General features: G+C 40.6%; 1 protein-coding gene across 1 annotated transcript in view; it reads left to right on the top strand.

The window, feature by feature from the left end:
* PLD5 (phospholipase D family member 5) overlaps positions 1–19519 on the top strand; it is a 190140-nt gene that overhangs the window by 75664 nt on the left and 94957 nt on the right. The window contains exon 2 of the mRNA XM_075708055.1: positions 2242–2378. Within this exon, the coding sequence (XP_075564170.1) occupies positions 2242–2378 (137 nt within the window). The remainder of the gene's footprint in view (positions 1–2241; positions 2379–19519) is intronic.

Below are 19519 nucleotides of genomic sequence, written 5' to 3'. Positions count from 1 at the left end.
GGGCTATTTTATGACTTATGACATGTGTGATAGGGGTACTGTGGACTCCTTTTAATGAAACATCTCCTGCTGCCTCCATGGGTGCTGGCCCAGCCTTGAAGGCTACCGTGGTCCCTGCTGGTTCAGTGACCTTGCAATTCTCTCTGGAGCAATGGCATGAAGTAATTTCTACTGTGTGGTAGCTAGGGTGCTTGTTGCTACAAATTTGCCCAAAATATGGACTCAGGACTGTTCCCAGTGGGTAGAATGGCTGCAATTATCCTGTTTTAGGAGGAAAAAGAACACTAGCGTTGTGAGCTGTGCTGGGTCACATCCCCTGCTCTTAGGGGCTGGAGAACGAGCCCTGGCGCTGTTTGGCTCACTGGTATGAGAGTAGCTTTGCTATCTTGCTGCCATGGTGATATGCTCAGCACTTGGAAGAATCTACATCAAACAGTTTCTGCAAATACACTTACAGAACTGTAAAAATCTGTATGAGACAATGGTCATCTTAGCAAGAGTGTGAGCCATCCTGGTGAAGAAAGGGCATAAAGCAGTGTCCCAGATCTGAATATCTCTTTATCTTTGGCATTCTTAGTTTTTCTTGCCAGTAGTATGAGGCAATGTTTTAATGTTTGTCTCTTAAGTGCGTCTGACTGCAGCCTTAGTTCTGGACACCCAAATGCAGTCATTTCTAATTCTTTTCATAGATTACCATTATTATACCTAGCAGCAGAAAAAGAAAGGTCCAAATTTTATTTCAGAAGTAGGCTTTGTAAATCCTTGAAGAAGGTTTTCCTGTGCTGCATTCTTGTAAGGTTTTAGGTAATACATTAGAAAACACATATTTGAAATGTATAAAAGTGTCTAATATGCGTTATTTTTAAAATAAGCATATAACCTAAGTGGCATATTCAGTGTTACTGTAAGGTAAAAGGATACATTTCTCACTAAATTTCAGAAAAATTGTTCCTATTTGTCTGAAGGAGTTGTTTTCTGTGTTATAGATTTTCACAGACTGAAATAAAATGCTTATCTGATTTGTTCTGAAATGCCTGAGCTTGTTTCTTCTGGGATGTGCACTAGTTTGGAAGTTTTGGAAGTTTATTTAAAAAAAAAAAAAAAAAAGTCAGGCCTTTTCTTTATGGATACTGGAAAACATTCTTATTACTCGGAAACTTATTACCTCTTAAATGAAATGCCAGGAACAATGGAAATACTATGAAGCTGGTTTTCAGCTGCAAGCATGACATTGCTTCATTTCCCTTATACTTTTCCTGTTTTCCCATATACTTTCCCACTTCCTATTCCTTTATAAACCTTTTTTTTATGTGAAATTTTAATTACAGGGCAATAATGAAAATTAAGAAAATAACTATGGCAACAGAAGTTAGACTTTTATATTTATATAGATATGTGTGGTTTTGTGCAAATTTTCTTCAGTAGGAAAATACACATTATACTTGCTTGAACATTTGGTTTCAGAATAAAATATACTTTATGTTCGTGCAGCTATGTAAATTACATGTTAGGAAATTGTCTTTAGGAGGTTTACACAGTTGTATCTGATTTAGTACTGCAGGATTTCATATTGTAGAATACAGTAGTGCTATGCCATGCTTTAATATGTAATCTAAGATGTGGAGAGCATTGCCTATCATATTGAGCAACAGTCTCCCATTGTTTCCTTGAATCCCATCTATCACCTGTGAATTTGTTTTCTTTATATTGTTTAAGTACTGTGGGGCAAGGACTTGCCAAAGTGTCCCAGTTGCTGTGACAATCATAGTAACAATGTCAGTTACTTTGTGTAGCAATAAAAAATTACTTTGCTCTTCAGTGTTCTTGCAATGACACATTTTATTTCAGCCAAGCACAACAAAACGCTCAAGACTTTTGAGTGCCATCTTAAGTGTGTACTTTATCTGTGAGGTGCAATCAGAAAATAAGTAGTTAATGTAAGAATCATTATTTTAATGCATAATGCTTTCCTTGTGGTACAAACAGAAAACAGTTTTAAATTATGAATATTATTTGTGGCATGAATTATTTAACAATGTCTGAGAGATTTAAAATACATCTCAAGGTGATACCTGAAGGACAGTTTTGAGAGTGTTTTCATCCCGAGGTGTGTTTCATGTTGACAGCTATGGCAGTAAGATCTTCAAAGAATTTTAGATCTTATGTAAAAGTTTTAGTCTCAGGTCATTGACTGGAATGTGCTCACGCCATTAAAACTTTTTTAATCTTAATCTCTTTCAGTCCCAGCAAAGATGCATTGTGATCTTTGCACTGGTATGCTGCTTTGCAATTCTGGTTGCACTGATATTTTCGGCAGTGGATATTATGGGAGAAGATGAGGATGGACTCTCAGAAAAGAACTGTCAAAATAACTGTCGGTAAGAGGTAACAAACAAAACTTCTCTTTTGGGGTGGACAAGAACTTATATGTGTTCTATAATGGTATGCAGTAATTACCATAGTCCTGTTGTGTAATTGGAAAGAGTAGGTAACAGAGGAAGAAAGGGTTTCTTGTTTTGAATTTCTGGTTTTGGAGGTTGGTTTGACAAAATAAAGCACACTTTGTGAAGTTATTTTTGGTGGTATGTTTTGAGCAAGACCCTTCTGTTATTTCAATTATTTTGTAAACCTGGGCCAAAGCCCATTAAATTTCGCTAAATGAGTACTGAGGTGGCTCACATTGTTCCCAATACTGTCGTGTCTGTCTTTCATCAAGAGCTTTTTTTCTTTCTCCAGGAAGGTCACTAATTGCTTTTGACCTAAGACTGCTGTCCCTTTTATATAGGGGGACCTTTTATATATTCCTGTTTGTTGCACTCCCCTAATAGACACAGTGGCTTGCCTAGGAACTGTGAAGAAAATCAGTGATATGGTTAAGAAGACTGGAATATTGACTATGTTGGATTAAGATTTGCCTCGGACACCTGCCACAGTTGTGTATATCTTTTAACTTATAGATTTAAGTAGGTGATTAGATTTTTTGGGCCTTTCATTTCCAGACTGTGAATTTTCTTTTGCTGCTCCTTACTGTCAGGTTCCTCCATGACTCTCTTCATCAGTGATGACCAATGTTTTTCCTGCATGGTATTGTCCAAGGTCCTCTTCTGTCCACCAGTAAAGCTGATTTAACAACCGTTTGTAGACTTGATTCACAATTGTATTCTGCTTTTTTTCAAGGCTCTAACTTGTATTTAGAGCACCCTTTCTGATTCATTTTGTGAAAAACCAGTCATCCTTAAATAACTTCTCAAAAATCCGTTCTAATCTGATCCGGGAATGGACTGGAGTAGGAAGGGGCCTCTGGGCATCCTCCAGTCCATTCCCCTGCTCACAGCAGGGTCAGCTACAGCAGGTTGCTCAGGGATGTGCACAGTCAGACTTTGCATAGCTCCAAGGATGGAGTCCACAGCCTTCCTGGGCAACCTGTTCCACTCTTCGTACAGAATCTACCCAGCTACCAATGGCTGGGTATCCAGTGAGTTGGACATAATTGCTATTTATTTTTTTAGAATAATGTAATGAAAAACTAATGTTTCTTTAAGCCTTTTCTCCTTATTCCTGATATTCTTTGTTGATTTTGCATGAAAACTCTTTGGGAACAGTGCCTTTCTGTGCTGCACCTGTCACAGTGCTGTCAGCAGCAATTCATAATCCAGCAAAGTGTTTTTGCAATTATACTGGATTTTTACGATATTTTTTACATGCTGCTTAAAAAAAAGGGGGGGGGGGGTAAGGAGATTCTTTAAATTTGTAGCTCCTTTCAAACAGGACATACCTGCAACATCAGGTAACTTTGTCATGAAACCAACTGTCCTTCTGGCACTCTTTTCCCAACATTGTTTTGTTTTTGTAAAATGGCTTGGCCCTAATCTGTTCACTTTCTTGTACACCTGCAATTCTGGGCAGCCTTCTAATATCTTGTCTGAATTTTCTAGAGTTCAACTAGCTTTCCTTTCCCCATCAGGGTATTAGGTATTCTTCACTGTGAGTTATTGCCTTCCAAAATTTTTAAAGATCCTGCATGTGTCACCTCTACACCCACTATCTCCATGTGTGAATCTTTGACAGAACTAGGTCAGATGAGGGGAAAGCCTTTCTGCTCATTGGCTTCAATGTGCTGCACACAACTTCAACACACACAAGTACTGCACCATGTTTTCCTCTTAGTTGTATCAACTAATGGCTCCCATTTTGTTCTGGGTAGCTGCATAGGCCTAGCCAAGCAAGAACTTAATCTTCTTCACTCTGTGTTCTTCAAACAGAAAAAAATTTGGAGTGGGAGCAATGTATAGTGCTATGGAAAACCAGGATATTATTTTTTCCATGTGTAAGAGATTAATTGCTGTTTCCTCTTTGTATGGGTTACAATAATCTGCCTTTCCAAATACCTTTGCTCAGGTTTTGTTGATTGGTGTGTGTCACTCTTGTCTCTCCTGGACTGTGTTAGAAGAGCTTGCAAGTAAACCCAGCATGTTGACTTTAAACAGAAGAGTCAATGAAACTGCTCTGCATTTAAAGTGATAAAAGTGATCTCAGACCCCAGCTCTATTTTAAGGTGCCTTTCGCAGAGTGATTCAAGTGTGTGATCTAGCTACTAATGCCTGAACCAGAAGGCACATCAATGCTGTGTGTATAAACTGCCTAAACCATTTCTAATAACAGTATCCAAGTGCTGGCAGCTGCTATCTGCTAACATTGAATCCTTCTCTACATGATGAAACTGGGCTCCTTTATGGGTTAAATATATTGCAGAGTTAACTGAAGTGCTGTAAGATCAATGGCTGCCTGTGGCATATATTTAGTACTTGGGGTAAGCACTTTTAATAAGTAAGACAAGAATTATTGAATTCTTATATTTCTGCTGTGTGAGTACTTTCACTGAAACTCAGGAACAGGCGCTTACATTTGCAGGATGTGCTGAGACAGAATGGTAATAGATGGTCTTTTTATTTTTTTTATGAAATGGTTGTCAAATGCAAGTTTACATATATGATCCTAGAATTCTGTTTTGTTTTTAATTGAATTTGTGAAGAAGCTTTATGGGAAAGGATACTATTGATTTGAGGACAACTTCACTGATGGTTCGTTAAAGGCTTTTGTCTTCTGAAAATCAATTTCATTTCTGTGTTTTAAAGGAAAGTATGCCTGAAATAGAGCTGTGGTCTAGAATAGTTCTTTGGCTAGAAATTTTTGGAGCTTGTGCCACAAAATAACAAGTGAGACTTTTTTAAAAAGAGAGAGAGAAAGAGAAAGTAAAAGCAAGACATTTTTAGAAGTCTAGAGTTTTATGTAGCCTGAGAGAGGAATCATTGAGGTATGGTGTAAGTAGTATTTTCCAGTAAAGCCTACATCGTTTTTTGTTGTTGTGATTTTATTGTTGTTCAGGAATACAAATGCAGCTTTTCTGATCTGCTTGTTGTAATTCAACATGAAGTTCCTCTTCTGTTAATCATTCCTTAAACTCATATTGCATAAGGAATACTTACTGCATATTTTGCCAAAAAGGCCTTCCTCTTTAGTGATGTATTTATTTCTCCTGGGGGCTTTGTAACAAAAACAAGTCAGGGAAGTGGAGAAGCAAGCTTTTTTGCATGTTTTCACTGATTGCTGAAGGGATTGTTGCCACCTATCTAAAAGAGTGCATAGGAAGTAGCACTTTCTAAAGAAATTAAAATATGTTTGAAACTAAAATTATGAATTATGATTTGCAATCTTTTGAGCTTCTTGCTGAAAAACTTGTCCTACAAGTTGAGAACTGAAATGAATCTTGCCTTACAGGTCATTTGTGAATACTACAATGTGAAGTCAGATTGCTGTAGGCTACAAACCATTTCTCATTTTGTTTGTTACACAGGCAGAGGAACTTGATATTCAATAATATTGAGTAGAATATTCAAGACTAACTTGAATATTTGAGATTTAACTAAGAAATGCCTGAAATTAATTTTTTTTGTCTTTTGACGTGTAGATACAGAGACTTAATTTTTTTTTTTAGCCTGCTTTGCATCTTGTAATCCAAAAATACAAACAGGTAATTTAAAAGAATTTAAAACCCTGTCCTAATAATTGAGGGCAACTATTATGTTAAATAAGTGTACTTATCAGATTAATTACCAAGCACCAGTGTAAAAATTACTGTGTCTTCTACTGATGCATATATTGCAATTAAAATAAAGACCTGGAGGAAAGTGGGGGAAGGTCTGTAAAATTTATCAGGCAGACAAATTCTGGCTTCAGAATTGAAATTAGAATCTGAACTTAGAATCTGAACTCTACTGACAGGAAAACTGTATTGGTTTAGATGAAATAATGCTGTTTGTACTTCTTGACACTGTCCCATATAACTTTTGTATCATGAATTATATGTGGAGAGACTGGCCTAACTGAAAGTAGACTTTTTTTTTTTTTTTTTTTTTACAACTGCAACAGGTCTGCTAAGAGGCAGCTTTTCACTTCAGAGGGTGCTGTATGCACTTGGCTTTGTTCCACAAAATTTGATTTCAGAATGCTGGACTTAAAAAATACAAATTAAAAGGAATTGGCCCTAATCTGTTCCTATTAAAAGGAATGTCAACTGATTGACATTTAAGGAATAAAGGAAGTAGTAATGACTGTGAAAAGTTGAGTTTTCGTGGTTTGTGCTTGGTATGGGATACAAATAATTCTTTTGAGACATCCATATTAATGTTGTTAGGCAGTCCTGATGGATGAGACTGGTTAAGAGGATATGCTCAGCAGTCTGGGAATTTTGCCTGTCTTGTTGTGGGTCCATTAGACATTGCATCTATAAAATTAGATTATTGTGATTTGAAAATAGTACTTTTTAATGGCTGATCTATCGTGAATAAATCTTGGCTAGCCTCTGACGTAATGTCAGTCAAGACTTACTTTGTTTTATTGAAACTGGCTGGTAAATTCTAAAAATGGCAATCTGGGAAACAGGAGAAATTATCACTATTAAGAGATGGTCTCTGTTATCCAAAGTGTTTGGACCAAGGTAATTTTAATTTATTACCAGTAACTTCAGCTGTTCAGTATGCCTCTTCTCCTGCTTGTTGCTGCTGGTAGTCATGCTAGGGTTCCTACAGAGCTTGCTCATGCCCTTAATTATCCTCATTTCACCGCTTTTCCAATATCTATTGAAGTGGTAGTAGCAGCTGGCATAGCTCCTGCCTCTGGCTGTGAGTTTGGCCCTGTCTCTTGAGAGGGGCTAAAGAACAGCAAAATAGAAAAGGAAGCGATGGTAGCTGCTTTCCATGGCGCTCAAGTTTAGGGTGCACTAAAACTGTTGTCACAAGGAATTTCCTCCCCCCCCCCCTCCTTTTTGCCTTTCTCTGATGATAATTGGAGGATTTTCTTCTTTTGTGTGTGTGTTTGAGGTGGATTCTATCTTGCAGTCTGTTCCAGTGACACATTTTTGCTATTTTCTGTTGTCCTCAGAGTAATATATAATGAAGGCACTTGTTCTTTTACATTTGGATTTGTGTTGGAGGAATTTGCTTTTCTGTATGACATGAGTGGCAAAGCTATTTAGTTCACTTGGTGATTGTAAGGAGGCTCTGGCCTATAGCAGGTAGGTGGTGATAGTTAGACAGTATTTGTGGTTGCTTTGGAAATTGTTTGGATTGTTTTGGATAAGGGTTTATATCCTCTATAATTTCAATATCCTGCAGAGGAGCTGAATTTTCCTGTTGAGATCTAAAGCTTAGCATTTCAACAGTACCCTGCAGCACTGAGTTCCAGAGATTAAATGTAGTTGTATACAATAATTATTTATATCGATCAGTTATTATGTGTTGAGTGCGTTGCTTTCAATTTCATTAGATGTTTCTTCATTCTTCGATTATTGGAGAGGGCCCACAATTGGAGCCCACAACTGATTTTTTTCTATTACTTTATAAATCTTTCCTTCAACTCCTCTTTGCTATTTCACCAAGTAGGGTTTTGCAGCACTATTAAGTAAGCATACTGCAGCACATGCTTACACTGGTTTACCTTGGAAGTGCTTTGCCCCTAGCTGATTGTGGGGGAGATTTTCTCTGCGCTGAGTGGGTTCTGAACATAGCAAGGTTTATATTGACTGATTTCTATTTAATAAACAAACTATGACAGGCATAATAATTAAATGTCTAAACAGAACAAGATGCTCAGATTTTGAAAACAAGCCTGTTAAAGAGCAACTGAAGATTTCTATTTACAAAACACTTATGGCACTTGGCATAAAAATGCCTTCTGTCAACACGACGGACGAGGAGATCGAGTGCACCCTCAGTAAGTTTGCAGATGACACCAAGCTGGGCAGGAGTGTTGATCTGCTTGAGGGTAGAAAGGCTCTACAAAGGGATCTGGACAGGCTGGATCAATGGGCCAAGGCCAGTGGTATGAGGTTCAACAAGGCCAAGTGTTGGTTGCAACAACCCCATGCAATGCTACAGGCTTGGGGAAGAGTGGCTGGAAAGCTGCCTGGCAGAAAAAAGACCTGGGGGTGTTGGTCGTTAGCCAGCTGAACATGAGCCAGCAGTGTGCCCAGGTGGCCAAGGCGGCCAACAGCATCCTGGCTTGTATCAGGAATAGTGTGGCCAGCAGGGCTAGGGAAGCGATCGTCCCCCTGCACTTGGCACTGATGAGGCTGCACCTTGAATACTGTGTCCAGTTTTGGACCCCTCACTACAAGAAAGACATGGAGCTGCTGGAGCGTGTCCAGAGAAGGGCAATGAATCTGGTGACGGGTCTGGTGAACAAGACTTATGAGGAGCAGCTGAAGGAACTCTGGGGAAACAGAGGCTGAGGGAAGACCATATTGCTCTCTACAACTACCTGAAAGGAGGTTGTAATGAGGTGCGTGTCGGTCTCTTCTCCCAAGTAGCTAGCAATAGGACGAGAGGAAATGGGCTCAAGTTGCATCAGGGGAGGTTTAGATTGGATGTTAGGAAAAATTTCTTTACTGAAAGAGTGATCAAGCATTGGAAGAGGCTGCCCAGAGAGGTGGTGGAGTCACAATCCCTGGAGGTATGTAAAAGACATGTAGATGTGGTGCTTAGGGACATGGTTGAGTGGTGGACTTGGCAGCGCTAGGTTAATGGTTGGAGTTGATGAACTTGAAGGTCTTTTCCAACCTAAATGATTCTATGATTCTATGGTGACTGTTGTCCTCTTGTTTTGGGGAGATGGAGAGAATGAGCTATAAAATCACTTAATTTTTAACATGATTCATTTTTGCAGTCATTTTTATTTTTTCATCAAAAGAATGAATACCCTTACAATTAAAGTTTCTATGGCTGGACACTGCAAAGAGCTGGTGGACCTCCTGCAAAGGCATTCAATGCGAGGGAGGGAAATCAGTAATTCAACAAACTTGCACAAGAGGAACCTTTCCTACCTTTTATTTTTCATTTTGAAAAGTGTATTTCAATGGAAAAGATACCGTCTTAACAATTCTTCAGTATCTGTACAGAGTAAGAATTCTTTTTCCTCTGTTATTGCACTAATACAAAAAAAGGGTTTGTTTTGCATTTACTTTCAGCTATGCAGAACGTCTTCACAAACTACAAAAGGATTGCCAAAACTTATGATCTGTTTAGATCTTATTCTGTTTACGTTACTGCCAGTAGATAGTTCATTGTTAATTACATCATATTGAATGGGTCTGGGCTTCAACTTGATTTGTCCAAATGCACAAACCATTCTTTTTCTCCAGCTCTTTGTTCAGTTAAATCTAATGGTTTCCTCTGGAGTTTAGGACAGAGTGCTTTATAGTCTCCTTAAGGCAGCTTTTCCTGTCATGCTAAGCGTTGTTTAGGATGTAATACTATAAATGACATATTTATGTAATATTTATGTAATACTATAAATGACATATTTTGTATTCTTGGAAGTTATATATTTAAGTATGTGTTTGTTTCCCCTTTCATGACTTAGAATTTGTGAGCTCACATCAGAGAAAATGCTCCAGCCTTAACAGAAATAAAATTCCAATTACTTTAAGGTTCCTGAGTAATGCAGGTGGGATAAAAGAACAATTCATGCGCTAGAGTAGCCTTTCTCCTGTTTAGTGTGCTGGCGTTTCTCTATGACCAAATAGATCTTTCTCTCATGCGTTTTTTTCCTTCCTCCCGCTCTCCTCTTTTTGTTCCTCCTGCTCTCCTCTTTTTTTTCCTCCCCCCCCTTTCCCCCCCTTTCCCCCCCTTTCCCCCCCTTTCCCCCCCTTTCCCCCCCCTTTCCCCCCCCTTTCCCCCCCCTTTCCCCCCCCTTTCCCCCCCCTTTCCCCCCCCTTTCCCCCCCCTTTCCCCCCCCTTTCCCCCCCCTTTCCCCCCCCTTTCCCCCCCCTTTCCCCCCCCTTCCCCCCCCTTTCCCCCCCCTTTTCCCCCCCTTTCCCCCCCCCTTTCTTCCCCGCTCTCTTTCTCTTTCTCTCTTTCTCTCTCTTTCTCTTTCTCTTCTTCTTAATGTGCTCAGAAAACTGAGGTGACTTCATCCCAGCAGGACTCATAAGATTCCCAAGGTAATTTTCTTTATCAGATTGTAAGCCTGCTCTAAACAGAGGTATGAAATCTAAAATTTACTGGTCATTCTCGTGATCTTGAAGACTGACCTGCAATATTTCAGAATGATTTTTATTCTGCCTGGTGAGAATAGTGAGCCAACTTAATAAAGCTCCCTGATAAATCATTCTTCCTTTCCTCTGTGGGAAAGGCATTAAAAGTGGTTAAAATTTGTAGTAGAATCTGTCTGAATTAATGCTCCATTTCAGGGTAACTTGTTCGTTCAGCCAGGGCTAACTTTGCATTAGATCCTAGCAAGCACCTGTTCCAGTGACACCATTTATTTTTAATTGCTTCTCCACCCTCAGAGCAGTACATAAAAAAGGTACTTATTATCCTGTCAGCTTACAGTAGATGTGTTGAGTTCTGTGTCTAATCCTGCGATGGTACTGTGAGTGTTCTCTTGGCTAGCGTGACTTGACACTCCTCAAATACAAGTGTAACATGCTAGATGCTGCCTTTAGTGACCTGCTGAGTATGTGCCTGGCTCTGCCTCCCAGAGCACCAGGGCAGTGCCGCAGTGATGAAAAAGCAGTTGTGGTGCCCGCTGAAGCCTAAGCATTATGCCAGAGCTGTTGGTACTGTTTGTCTGGGTGAGCTGCAGCTGACTATCTTTTTCAGCCCCGTGCAGCACACGTTGCCAGTTGTAGCACTGAGGTCATAATCAGACAGCAGTGGTTCTTGGTGTTAATCCCGGCTGGGAGGCATGGAGGAGAATTGACGGTTGAAATTTGTTAGGACTGTTTATTTTCAGATGCTCTGTATATGTTTCAGAAAGATATGCTTGGGTGAAACATTTGGGATTTTCTTAGTTATTCTGAAGGTTTTCTTCCTGATTTGTTTTCCTCGCATTAATACATAGGTTCTGATATAGGTGGAGCCAGAGGCACCTCTCTATGGTCTCTCATATGGTCTCCCTATGTCCATGTCTCTCTAGTTAGTCAGGGCATCACTGTTTGTGAGTAACGCTTTAGATAAAACGTACTCTTGAGTGTTGGGCAGCTGAACCTCTCTGTTTATGACCTTTGTTAATCAGGAAAGTGAGTTTGCTTCCTTTATTCAACTTACCCACATCCAATTATCTTGACCAAGAGGAAAAAATGCATTGGAGGATTTGATCCATTTTATTACCGTTACAGTTTTTTCATGTTATGTTTTAGGTTTTTTCCATAATGAATTTGCTTCCTGCCAACCTGACCGGAAAACAGAAAAATAATGCAGAAACACCAGCCTTGGCATCTGCCAGATGCAATTCCTTATCTGTCATTTATTCTCTATTTAATGACCCATCCTTTCCAAATAAGATACTTGCAAAATTATCATACAGCTTAAAGGGAGCTTTCATGACTGACATCATCATAATTTGGTACGTTTAAGTCTGGTTTCTTCACATGCTAAGTGTTGAAATGGCTCTTCTAAGAGCCATCAGTGATTTGCATGCCTTCTGATATGAGGAAAAGGATTCCTCTTGCCTCAGACTAAACTTCTGATGGATACGTAATGGCACATTAAAAGTGTTGACTTTGAATTTTTACTGTTTTTCTCGATCTGCTTGGAACTCTCGGAATAAATATGTTGTACTCATACATATGACCACAGGTGATAATCTGATATCTTTTGGCAGTTTGGCAGGTATATAGCTAATTGATCTTCATTGATCTCCCAAAATACTACTTTAAAAAAAACTGTTGGGAAAATAGAATGAGTTTTTAGTTTTCTTTGTCATTTATGAAATACCTCCTCAAGTCAGCTGGACTTGAATCAGTTTCTAAAATAATAAATTTTAGACTTCAGGTTCTGCTGGCTGAGTACTGGAGAAAAATGCAGTTTTACCAATAGCTTAGCAAAAGGTGGGGGTGTTTTGTTTTCTTCTGTTCTGGTGGGGGTTTTTTGGTGGTGGGTTTTTTTGTTCTTTTTTTTTTTTTTTTTTTTTTTCCCTCTAAGTGCATCAACCTAAAACGTTCTTGTAGTAGAAGTATAAATACTACGTCATCAATCTACGTAGCTTGTGTCCATTTTGGAAAGAGTTCACATCACTTTCTTCATCTTGGCCAGAAATTTACCCACCAATTTTCCTCCCCGCTCCTCCCCTCTCCCCCTGCCTCCCCCCACCTCCCACCGAGTTTTAACTTGGATGCAACAAGTTTTAACAGATGCAATTTTAACCAGATGCAATTCTACATGGACTAAGCTAAATATAAATAGATAAAAAAATATAAATAGGTATATAAATAGATACCTAAAACCAATAGACAATAGTCAGACCTATCTTAGTGCTCCTAAGGTGTCCTGGAAGGTTTCCATAGGATCTTGCCTCTGTAATTTGAGTGCTGGCAATGTCCTTCGGGAATGGATACTTTGAGTACTTTATTCTTTTCATCTGTGGATTTTTATTACCATTCCTACCTTGACTATATCAGCTGAATTTGCAGTACTGATTTCAAATAGTTGCTGACTAAATGTTTTACCTTGAATTTTCCTTCATTGTTTTGCAAAGTAGTTTTGTTTGTTCTTGTTGGGCAGGAAGGGCATTAATTAAGCTTAAGGGGTTGTTGGATTGTGTGAATGTCAACATCATAGAATATCCTTTTGTTCCTATTCTAGGGAAGAGAGCTCTTACTTAGAAGATTCTTATTAAATTACTAATACCATAAAATCATGTTTATTTATGAGGGAAAAATAATATTTTGATTCTTGACTGGTTTCTACAACTGTGAGCTAACACATTTATCCATCCCAAGTCATACCAAGATAATCAGGGTCTTTTAGAAAGATGGACAGGCCAAGAGAACAGAAGGTAGCAATCATATTCCCACTTATTGTGTATTGATATATCATTATTCAGTCATAGAACCACACAATGCTTTGGGTTGGGAGGGACCTTTAGAGGTCGTCTAGCCCAACCCCCCTGCAGTGAGCAGGGACAGCTTTAACTTGATCAGGTTGCTCAGAGCCCCATCCAGTCTGACCTTGAATGTTGCCAGGGATGGGGCCTCCATTACCTCTCTGGGCAACCTGTTCCAGTGCCTGACCACCACCATTGTAAAAAATTTCTTCCTTATATCCAGTCTAAATCTGTTCTTCTTTAGTTTAAATCCATTAGTCCCTGTCCTGTCACAACAGGCCTTGCTAAAAAGATTGTCCCCATCCTTCCTGTAGGCCCCCTTTAAGTACTGGAAGGCTGCAATAAGGTCTCCTCGCAGCCTTCTCTTCTCCAGGCTGAACAACCCCAACTCTCTCAGTGTGGCCTTGTAGGAGAGGTGCTCCAGCCCTCGGATAATTTTTGTGGCCATCCTCTGGACCTACTCCAACAGGTCCATGTCCTTGTGCTGAGGTCTCCAGAGCTGGACGCAGTACTCCAAATGAGGTCTCACCAGAGTAGAGAGGCAGAATGACCTCCCTTGACCTGCTGGCCACGCTTCTTTTGATGCAGCCCAGGATTCAGTTGGCTTTCTGGGCTGCAAGCGCACATTGCCGGCTCATGTCCAGCTTTTCATCCACCAGTACCCCCAAGTCCTTCTCCGCAGTGCTGCTCTCAATCCTTTCATCCCCCAGCCTGTATTGATACCAGGGGTTGCCCTGTCCCAGGTGCAGGACCTTGCACTTGGCCTTGTTGAACCTCATGAGGTTCACACAGGCCCATCTCTCCAGCTTGTCCAGGTCCCTTTGGATGACATCTCATCCTCCTGGCATGTCAACCACACCACTCAGCTTGTTTGTTGTCTGCAAACTTGCTGAGGGTGCACTCGATCCCACTGTCTGTGTCATTGATGAAGATGTTAAATAGCACCGGTCCCAGCACAGACCCCTGAGGGAATCCACTTGTCACCAGTCTTCATGTGGACATCAAGCCATTGACCGCTACCCTCTGGATGTGACCATCCAGCCAATTCCTTATCCACCAAACAGTCCACCCATCAAATCCATATCTCCCCAATTTAGAGAGAAGGATGTTGTGGGGGACTCTGTCGAAGGCTTTACAGAAGTCCAAATAGATGACATCTATTGCTTTTCCCTTGTCCACTGATGCAGTCACTCCTTCATAGAAAGGCACTAGGTTGGCCAGGCAGGACTTGCCCTTGGTGAATCCGTTCTGGCTCTCTCAAATCATCCCTCTGTCTTCCATGTGCTTGAGCATAGCCTCTAGGAGGATCTGCTCTATTATCTTCCCAGGCACAGAGGTGAGGCTGACAGGTCGGTAGTTCCCAGGGTCCTCCTTTCTTCTCTTTTTAAAAATGGGCACAACATTCCCCTTTTTCCAGTCACCAGGGACCTCACCTGACTGCCAGGACTTTTCAAATATCATGGAGAGTGGCTTGTCAACTACCTCAGCCAATTCCCTCAGGACTCTGGGATGCATCTCATCTGGTCCCATAGACTTGTGTACATTGAGGTTCTTCAGGTGGTCTCGAACCTGATCTTCCCTTACAGTGGGAGGAGATTTACCCCCTGCTCCCCATCTTTTGGTTCATCGACTCAGGAGGGGTGAGGAGAGAGGTTGCCGGTGAAGACCGAGGCAAAGAAATTGTTGAGTACCTCAGCCTTCTCCTCGTCCGTTGATCCTAGGTCGCCTTTCTTGTTCATCAGGGGGGCTACGCTTTCTTTAACTTTCTTTTTCTGGTTGTCATACTTGTAGAAGCCCTTCTTGGTTTTTTTAACATCCCTTGCCAAATTCAGTTCCAGCCATGCCTTGGCCTTCCTGACCCCCTCCCTACACAACTGGGCAGCTTCCCTGTACTCTTCCCAGGACACCTGTCCCTGCTTCCACTGCCTGTGCGATTCCCTCTTGCTCTTTAGTTTGACCAGCATGTCTCAACTCAGCCATGCTGGTCTCTTCCCTTCCTTGCCTGATTTCTTACACTTGGGGACTGAGAGCTCTTGTGCCCTATGGAAGGTGTCCTTAAAGATCTGCCAGCTCTGTTCCGTTCCCCTGTCCCTGAGGACCATTTCCCAGGGGGTCCTTCTGATGAACTCCTTGAAGAGCTGGAAGTTTGCTTTCCTAAAATTTAGGGTCCTGACTGTACTCCTTGCTTTTCCCATGTCCCTCAGGAGTGTGAACTCCACCAACGTGTGATCACTGCAGCCCAGGCTGCCTCCAGTCTTGACATCACCGATGAGCTCACTTGCATTGGTGACCATCAGGTCCAGTATTGCATCCCCTCGGGTAGGGGTGTCTATTACCTGGCTTAGGAAGTTGTCATCTGTGCATTCTAGGAATCTTCTGGATTGCCTACAGCTCACTGTGTTGCTTTTCCAGCAAATGTCGAGGTGGTTTAAGTCCCCCAGCAGGACGAGAGTCTGCAAGTGCAAAGCCTCCCAGAGCTGGAGGAAGAAGGCTTCATCAGTAGGCTCTCCTTGATCAGGTGGCCTGTAGTAGACACCAACCACAAGGTCCAAATTAATGTTGCTATTTACAGTTACAGAGAAGATTGGGGGTTGTGTGGAAGGATATAAAAAGACAACATATATTTTATCATTAAAAAAAAGGTCTAAATGTCCCTGTAATATTTATTTGTGATATTCAGGCCTTATAAAATGTTTTGTATGAACTTACACAGTCACAAGCTGAATGTAGAAATAAAATAAAATAAAAACATCTTGCCGACTAATTAATGTATATGACAGTGGCTATTTATACAATATTTGTTGATCTTCTGAGAGGCTCAGTAAAGTTGGTATGTTAGGATATTTTGCTGTGTTTTACAGATGGGCGAACAGTGAATGGGTTGCTGCTTAAAAGCTGAATAGACATAACCCAGCTGATCTGGGGCTTGTGTGGCTGCTATGCAGCTTTGTACAGGACTCTGACTGAGTATCTCAGCTGTTAAATTTTAGATAATTTGAAAAATCAAGGTTATGGTGTTTACCCAAGACTTAAATACCGTGCAAACAAAGGAAACGGGCTGAGATTCTTTCTAGTGGCTAAACAGGCACCGAGTCAGTACTTACTATGTTACGTTGGGAAGTCTGAGCTCCTGATTCCTGACTGATGGATGTTCAGGGTGTTCCCTGCAGTATGCATACCATAAAATATAAGAGAAAAATTGCAGATTTAAATTTAAAAATACAATGTTAACACCAAGAGCAGCAGCTGGATTTACTTATGCATGACGGGCAAGAATGGTTTCACCTAAGAAGGGCAGCATTGTCCAAGTTGTCATGTGCACCTTACGGTCCTCATCTCTTTTCAAAAGGAAACTGCCTGCCACGGACTGGGGTGCAGAGGTTCTTCAGCTGCCAAATATTGCCTTGAGTGACCGTCAGGAAACAGGCACTTGATATGAGGCAAACTGTTGTGTGTTACTGTATTTGGAAGACTTTTTCTAACAACATTTATAGATAGTGAATCTTGAAAACAGCTCAGAATTAAGAGTGTGTAAACAAATAAGCTGTTAAGAAAACAAACTCAGTAGGAAATTTTTTGTGTATAAATTGTGAGTACAGTAGTACTGTGACATCAGACTACAATGGAGTTATTTAGAAGAGCAGAAATAAAACCAAGCTCAACCTTTGCATCTTCCTGGTAAGGGGGCAGAAATCTAACGGGCAAAAAGTTATTAAATAAAAACAAAACTGGCTGATCCTTTCTCAAAACTAAGGAGAAAGTAGGAGGGGAAAAATAGTACTTTTGGTAACTAAAATTGGGGTTTAAAAAAAGTTTCTGTTTTGATGGCGTCCTTGTCCTTTCATGTCTAGAGATTAAGCATGAGCTTTTGAAATACATAGACAAGGCAATTGTGTGGCGTTTTCGATAAATATATCCCGTAGATCTTCAATTACAGTATGGTAGTGAACAGAGAAAACTAAATGGTGTAATGTATCTTGGTTAATAGTGTATATGGCATTCTAGATAATAAACAGCGATGCCAGATAAATTTCTTATCCTAAATTCAACAGAATTGGGTCACGCTGTTTTTTTCAGTAGGAGCTTTGTAATATGTACCTCATCTTGCTTCATTTCAATTCACCTCAGATCGTCAGGACCTTATGTTTTTCATACTTTACCCTTCAGCATCTAGCTGTCTACAATGTGATAATGCGCGCTACAGATCGGCTCTTTACAAGGGTGATGTTTTAATTTTTAAGGCACTGAGTGATGTAACACCTTGATAGTAGGAAAAGGACAGAGGCACTGTGGTTGTGTCGCATGGGCAGGACACTGGCAGGTACTAAGGAGGGGAATAGCATTCCTCTCATTAACTCCAAATCTGAGAAGCAAGACAGATTTCAAAAAGTTTCAGTGTGTTTTGGATAATGAATGGTGGTGTGTTAAGTTGTTAATACTTTATCTACAAACTCTGACATGAAGTACTTGGTGTTCCTGCTTGTGTGGACTTACTTAGTTTTCTCTTGCCTTACGCTCTGATAAGATTTTGTCATGCAGTAAAAATGTCGCCTTATTGCTTTCTTATTTTTACAGCTTTTTAAAATTTCCTTTCCTTCCCCTTGACAGGTATCTGTAACTTTGTTTTCCTTCTCTCTTTCCTTACCTTGTTTTTTAGGTTTGGCTTTGTGAGGTTCTGACAGTGTGCTTGTATGTCCCTTGGGCTTTTCCTTACAGGCCTTTTTGTGGTCTTCCCCTGTCCCCAGTGGTTTAGGAAGTGGCATAAACTCCATTCCTTGGAACGTTTTCAGACTCCCTCCTACACATGTGCATGTTCCCTGCCTAGATGAACTATCTCGAGTCTATATTCGGAGACAGAGAGTGTCTTGAGGATAAATCTGTGTTGGCCACAGTGCTGCAATTATCAAACAAATCCATAGTTTTATGTATTAGTATAACTAGGAGAAGAATTTGGCTAATTGGTTAAGAAATGTTTTGGTATAATTATTAGAATACTGTGTCATAAGATAGTTAATCCAGTGAATATGCTTATGTGACCCTAGTTTTATTAGACTTGAAATCAAAATACTTAAGCTGTTTTTTCTACTCCTGTGAAGGATTATTTTTTTTTTTCTGACTGCAATTAGTAGACTTATTAAAGTCTACTAATTACACCTTATTAAAGGTGTACTGAAACAGCAAGGCATGCTCTTCTTGAGTTGGCTAAGGGATGTCTTTTGGGGGACATACGTAGGGTTAGTGTTTAACCAAGAGACGCTCTGGAGAAGGAGTGCTATTCTGCTTTTAGTGGAGGGGAAAGTGCATTTAACCTCTTATCTGGACTTTGATTCCTGGACTCAACTCACCCTTTGAAACTGTGTGTTCATGTGCTGGATGGCTCCCCTGAGGAACAGCAGCTTGTGGTATTGCTATCCCTTTATGGTAGCCACCTCAGCCTGAAGCTCATCTAGATTGCATGCACTGACTAGCTCCTAGCGTTACTGATACCTCTCACCCTGCCCCGTGCTTGTACATTTATCTAACTCCTTTGAAGAAGCACCTTTAAGTCACACACACTGCTGTCCCCGCCTCCAGGTAGAAACCTGGCATGCCATGGTTCTCTGATTTTGCTCTTGCTTGCTTTCTCAAAGTGCATGCAGTAGTTACAGCATAAAGATCTGTGACTAAAAAAGGTACAGCTTATGGGAGTTGAACTTGCAATTAGCTATATATTTGCTCTTTCATGAGTTCTTACAGAAAGCTGCTTCTTTTGTTAAGATCAAGCAAACAAATAAGGTTTTTAATGTTCCTTGCTACACAGAGCCCATGGATCACAAAGGGCCTTTGTTTTGGCATGCCTCTTGGAGGTGAAAGCTGCTGTTTGAATTTTCTGTGGAGTGTAAAGACTGGTCAGGTCAGCTGGTTTCTCCTGCCTCAGCACCCTCAGGCACTTGTCTTCCAGCAGTCTGCCATAAGAATCCGCTGACCATCTTTCAATTCTCCTCGCACAGCTGCAAAACCCATTAGAATGTTTTAGTGCTGACAGGCAGAAATGCTGTAAAAATGCAAATTTTCTTCTGCTGAGGGGCAGGATGCCAAGAAATGCTTTTTAAAATGTTTGACTGCTGAATAAGGGTTTAGGGGAGGTGATACAGCT

The sequence above is a fragment of the Pelecanus crispus genome, chromosome 3 (assembly GCF_030463565.1).
Source record: "Pelecanus crispus isolate bPelCri1 chromosome 3, bPelCri1.pri, whole genome shotgun sequence".
In the NCBI taxonomy this organism is placed as follows: domain Eukaryota; kingdom Metazoa; phylum Chordata; class Aves; order Pelecaniformes; family Pelecanidae; genus Pelecanus; species Pelecanus crispus.
Note: the sequence above shows the minus strand (reverse complement) of the source record. Positions and strands in the feature narration are given on the sequence as shown.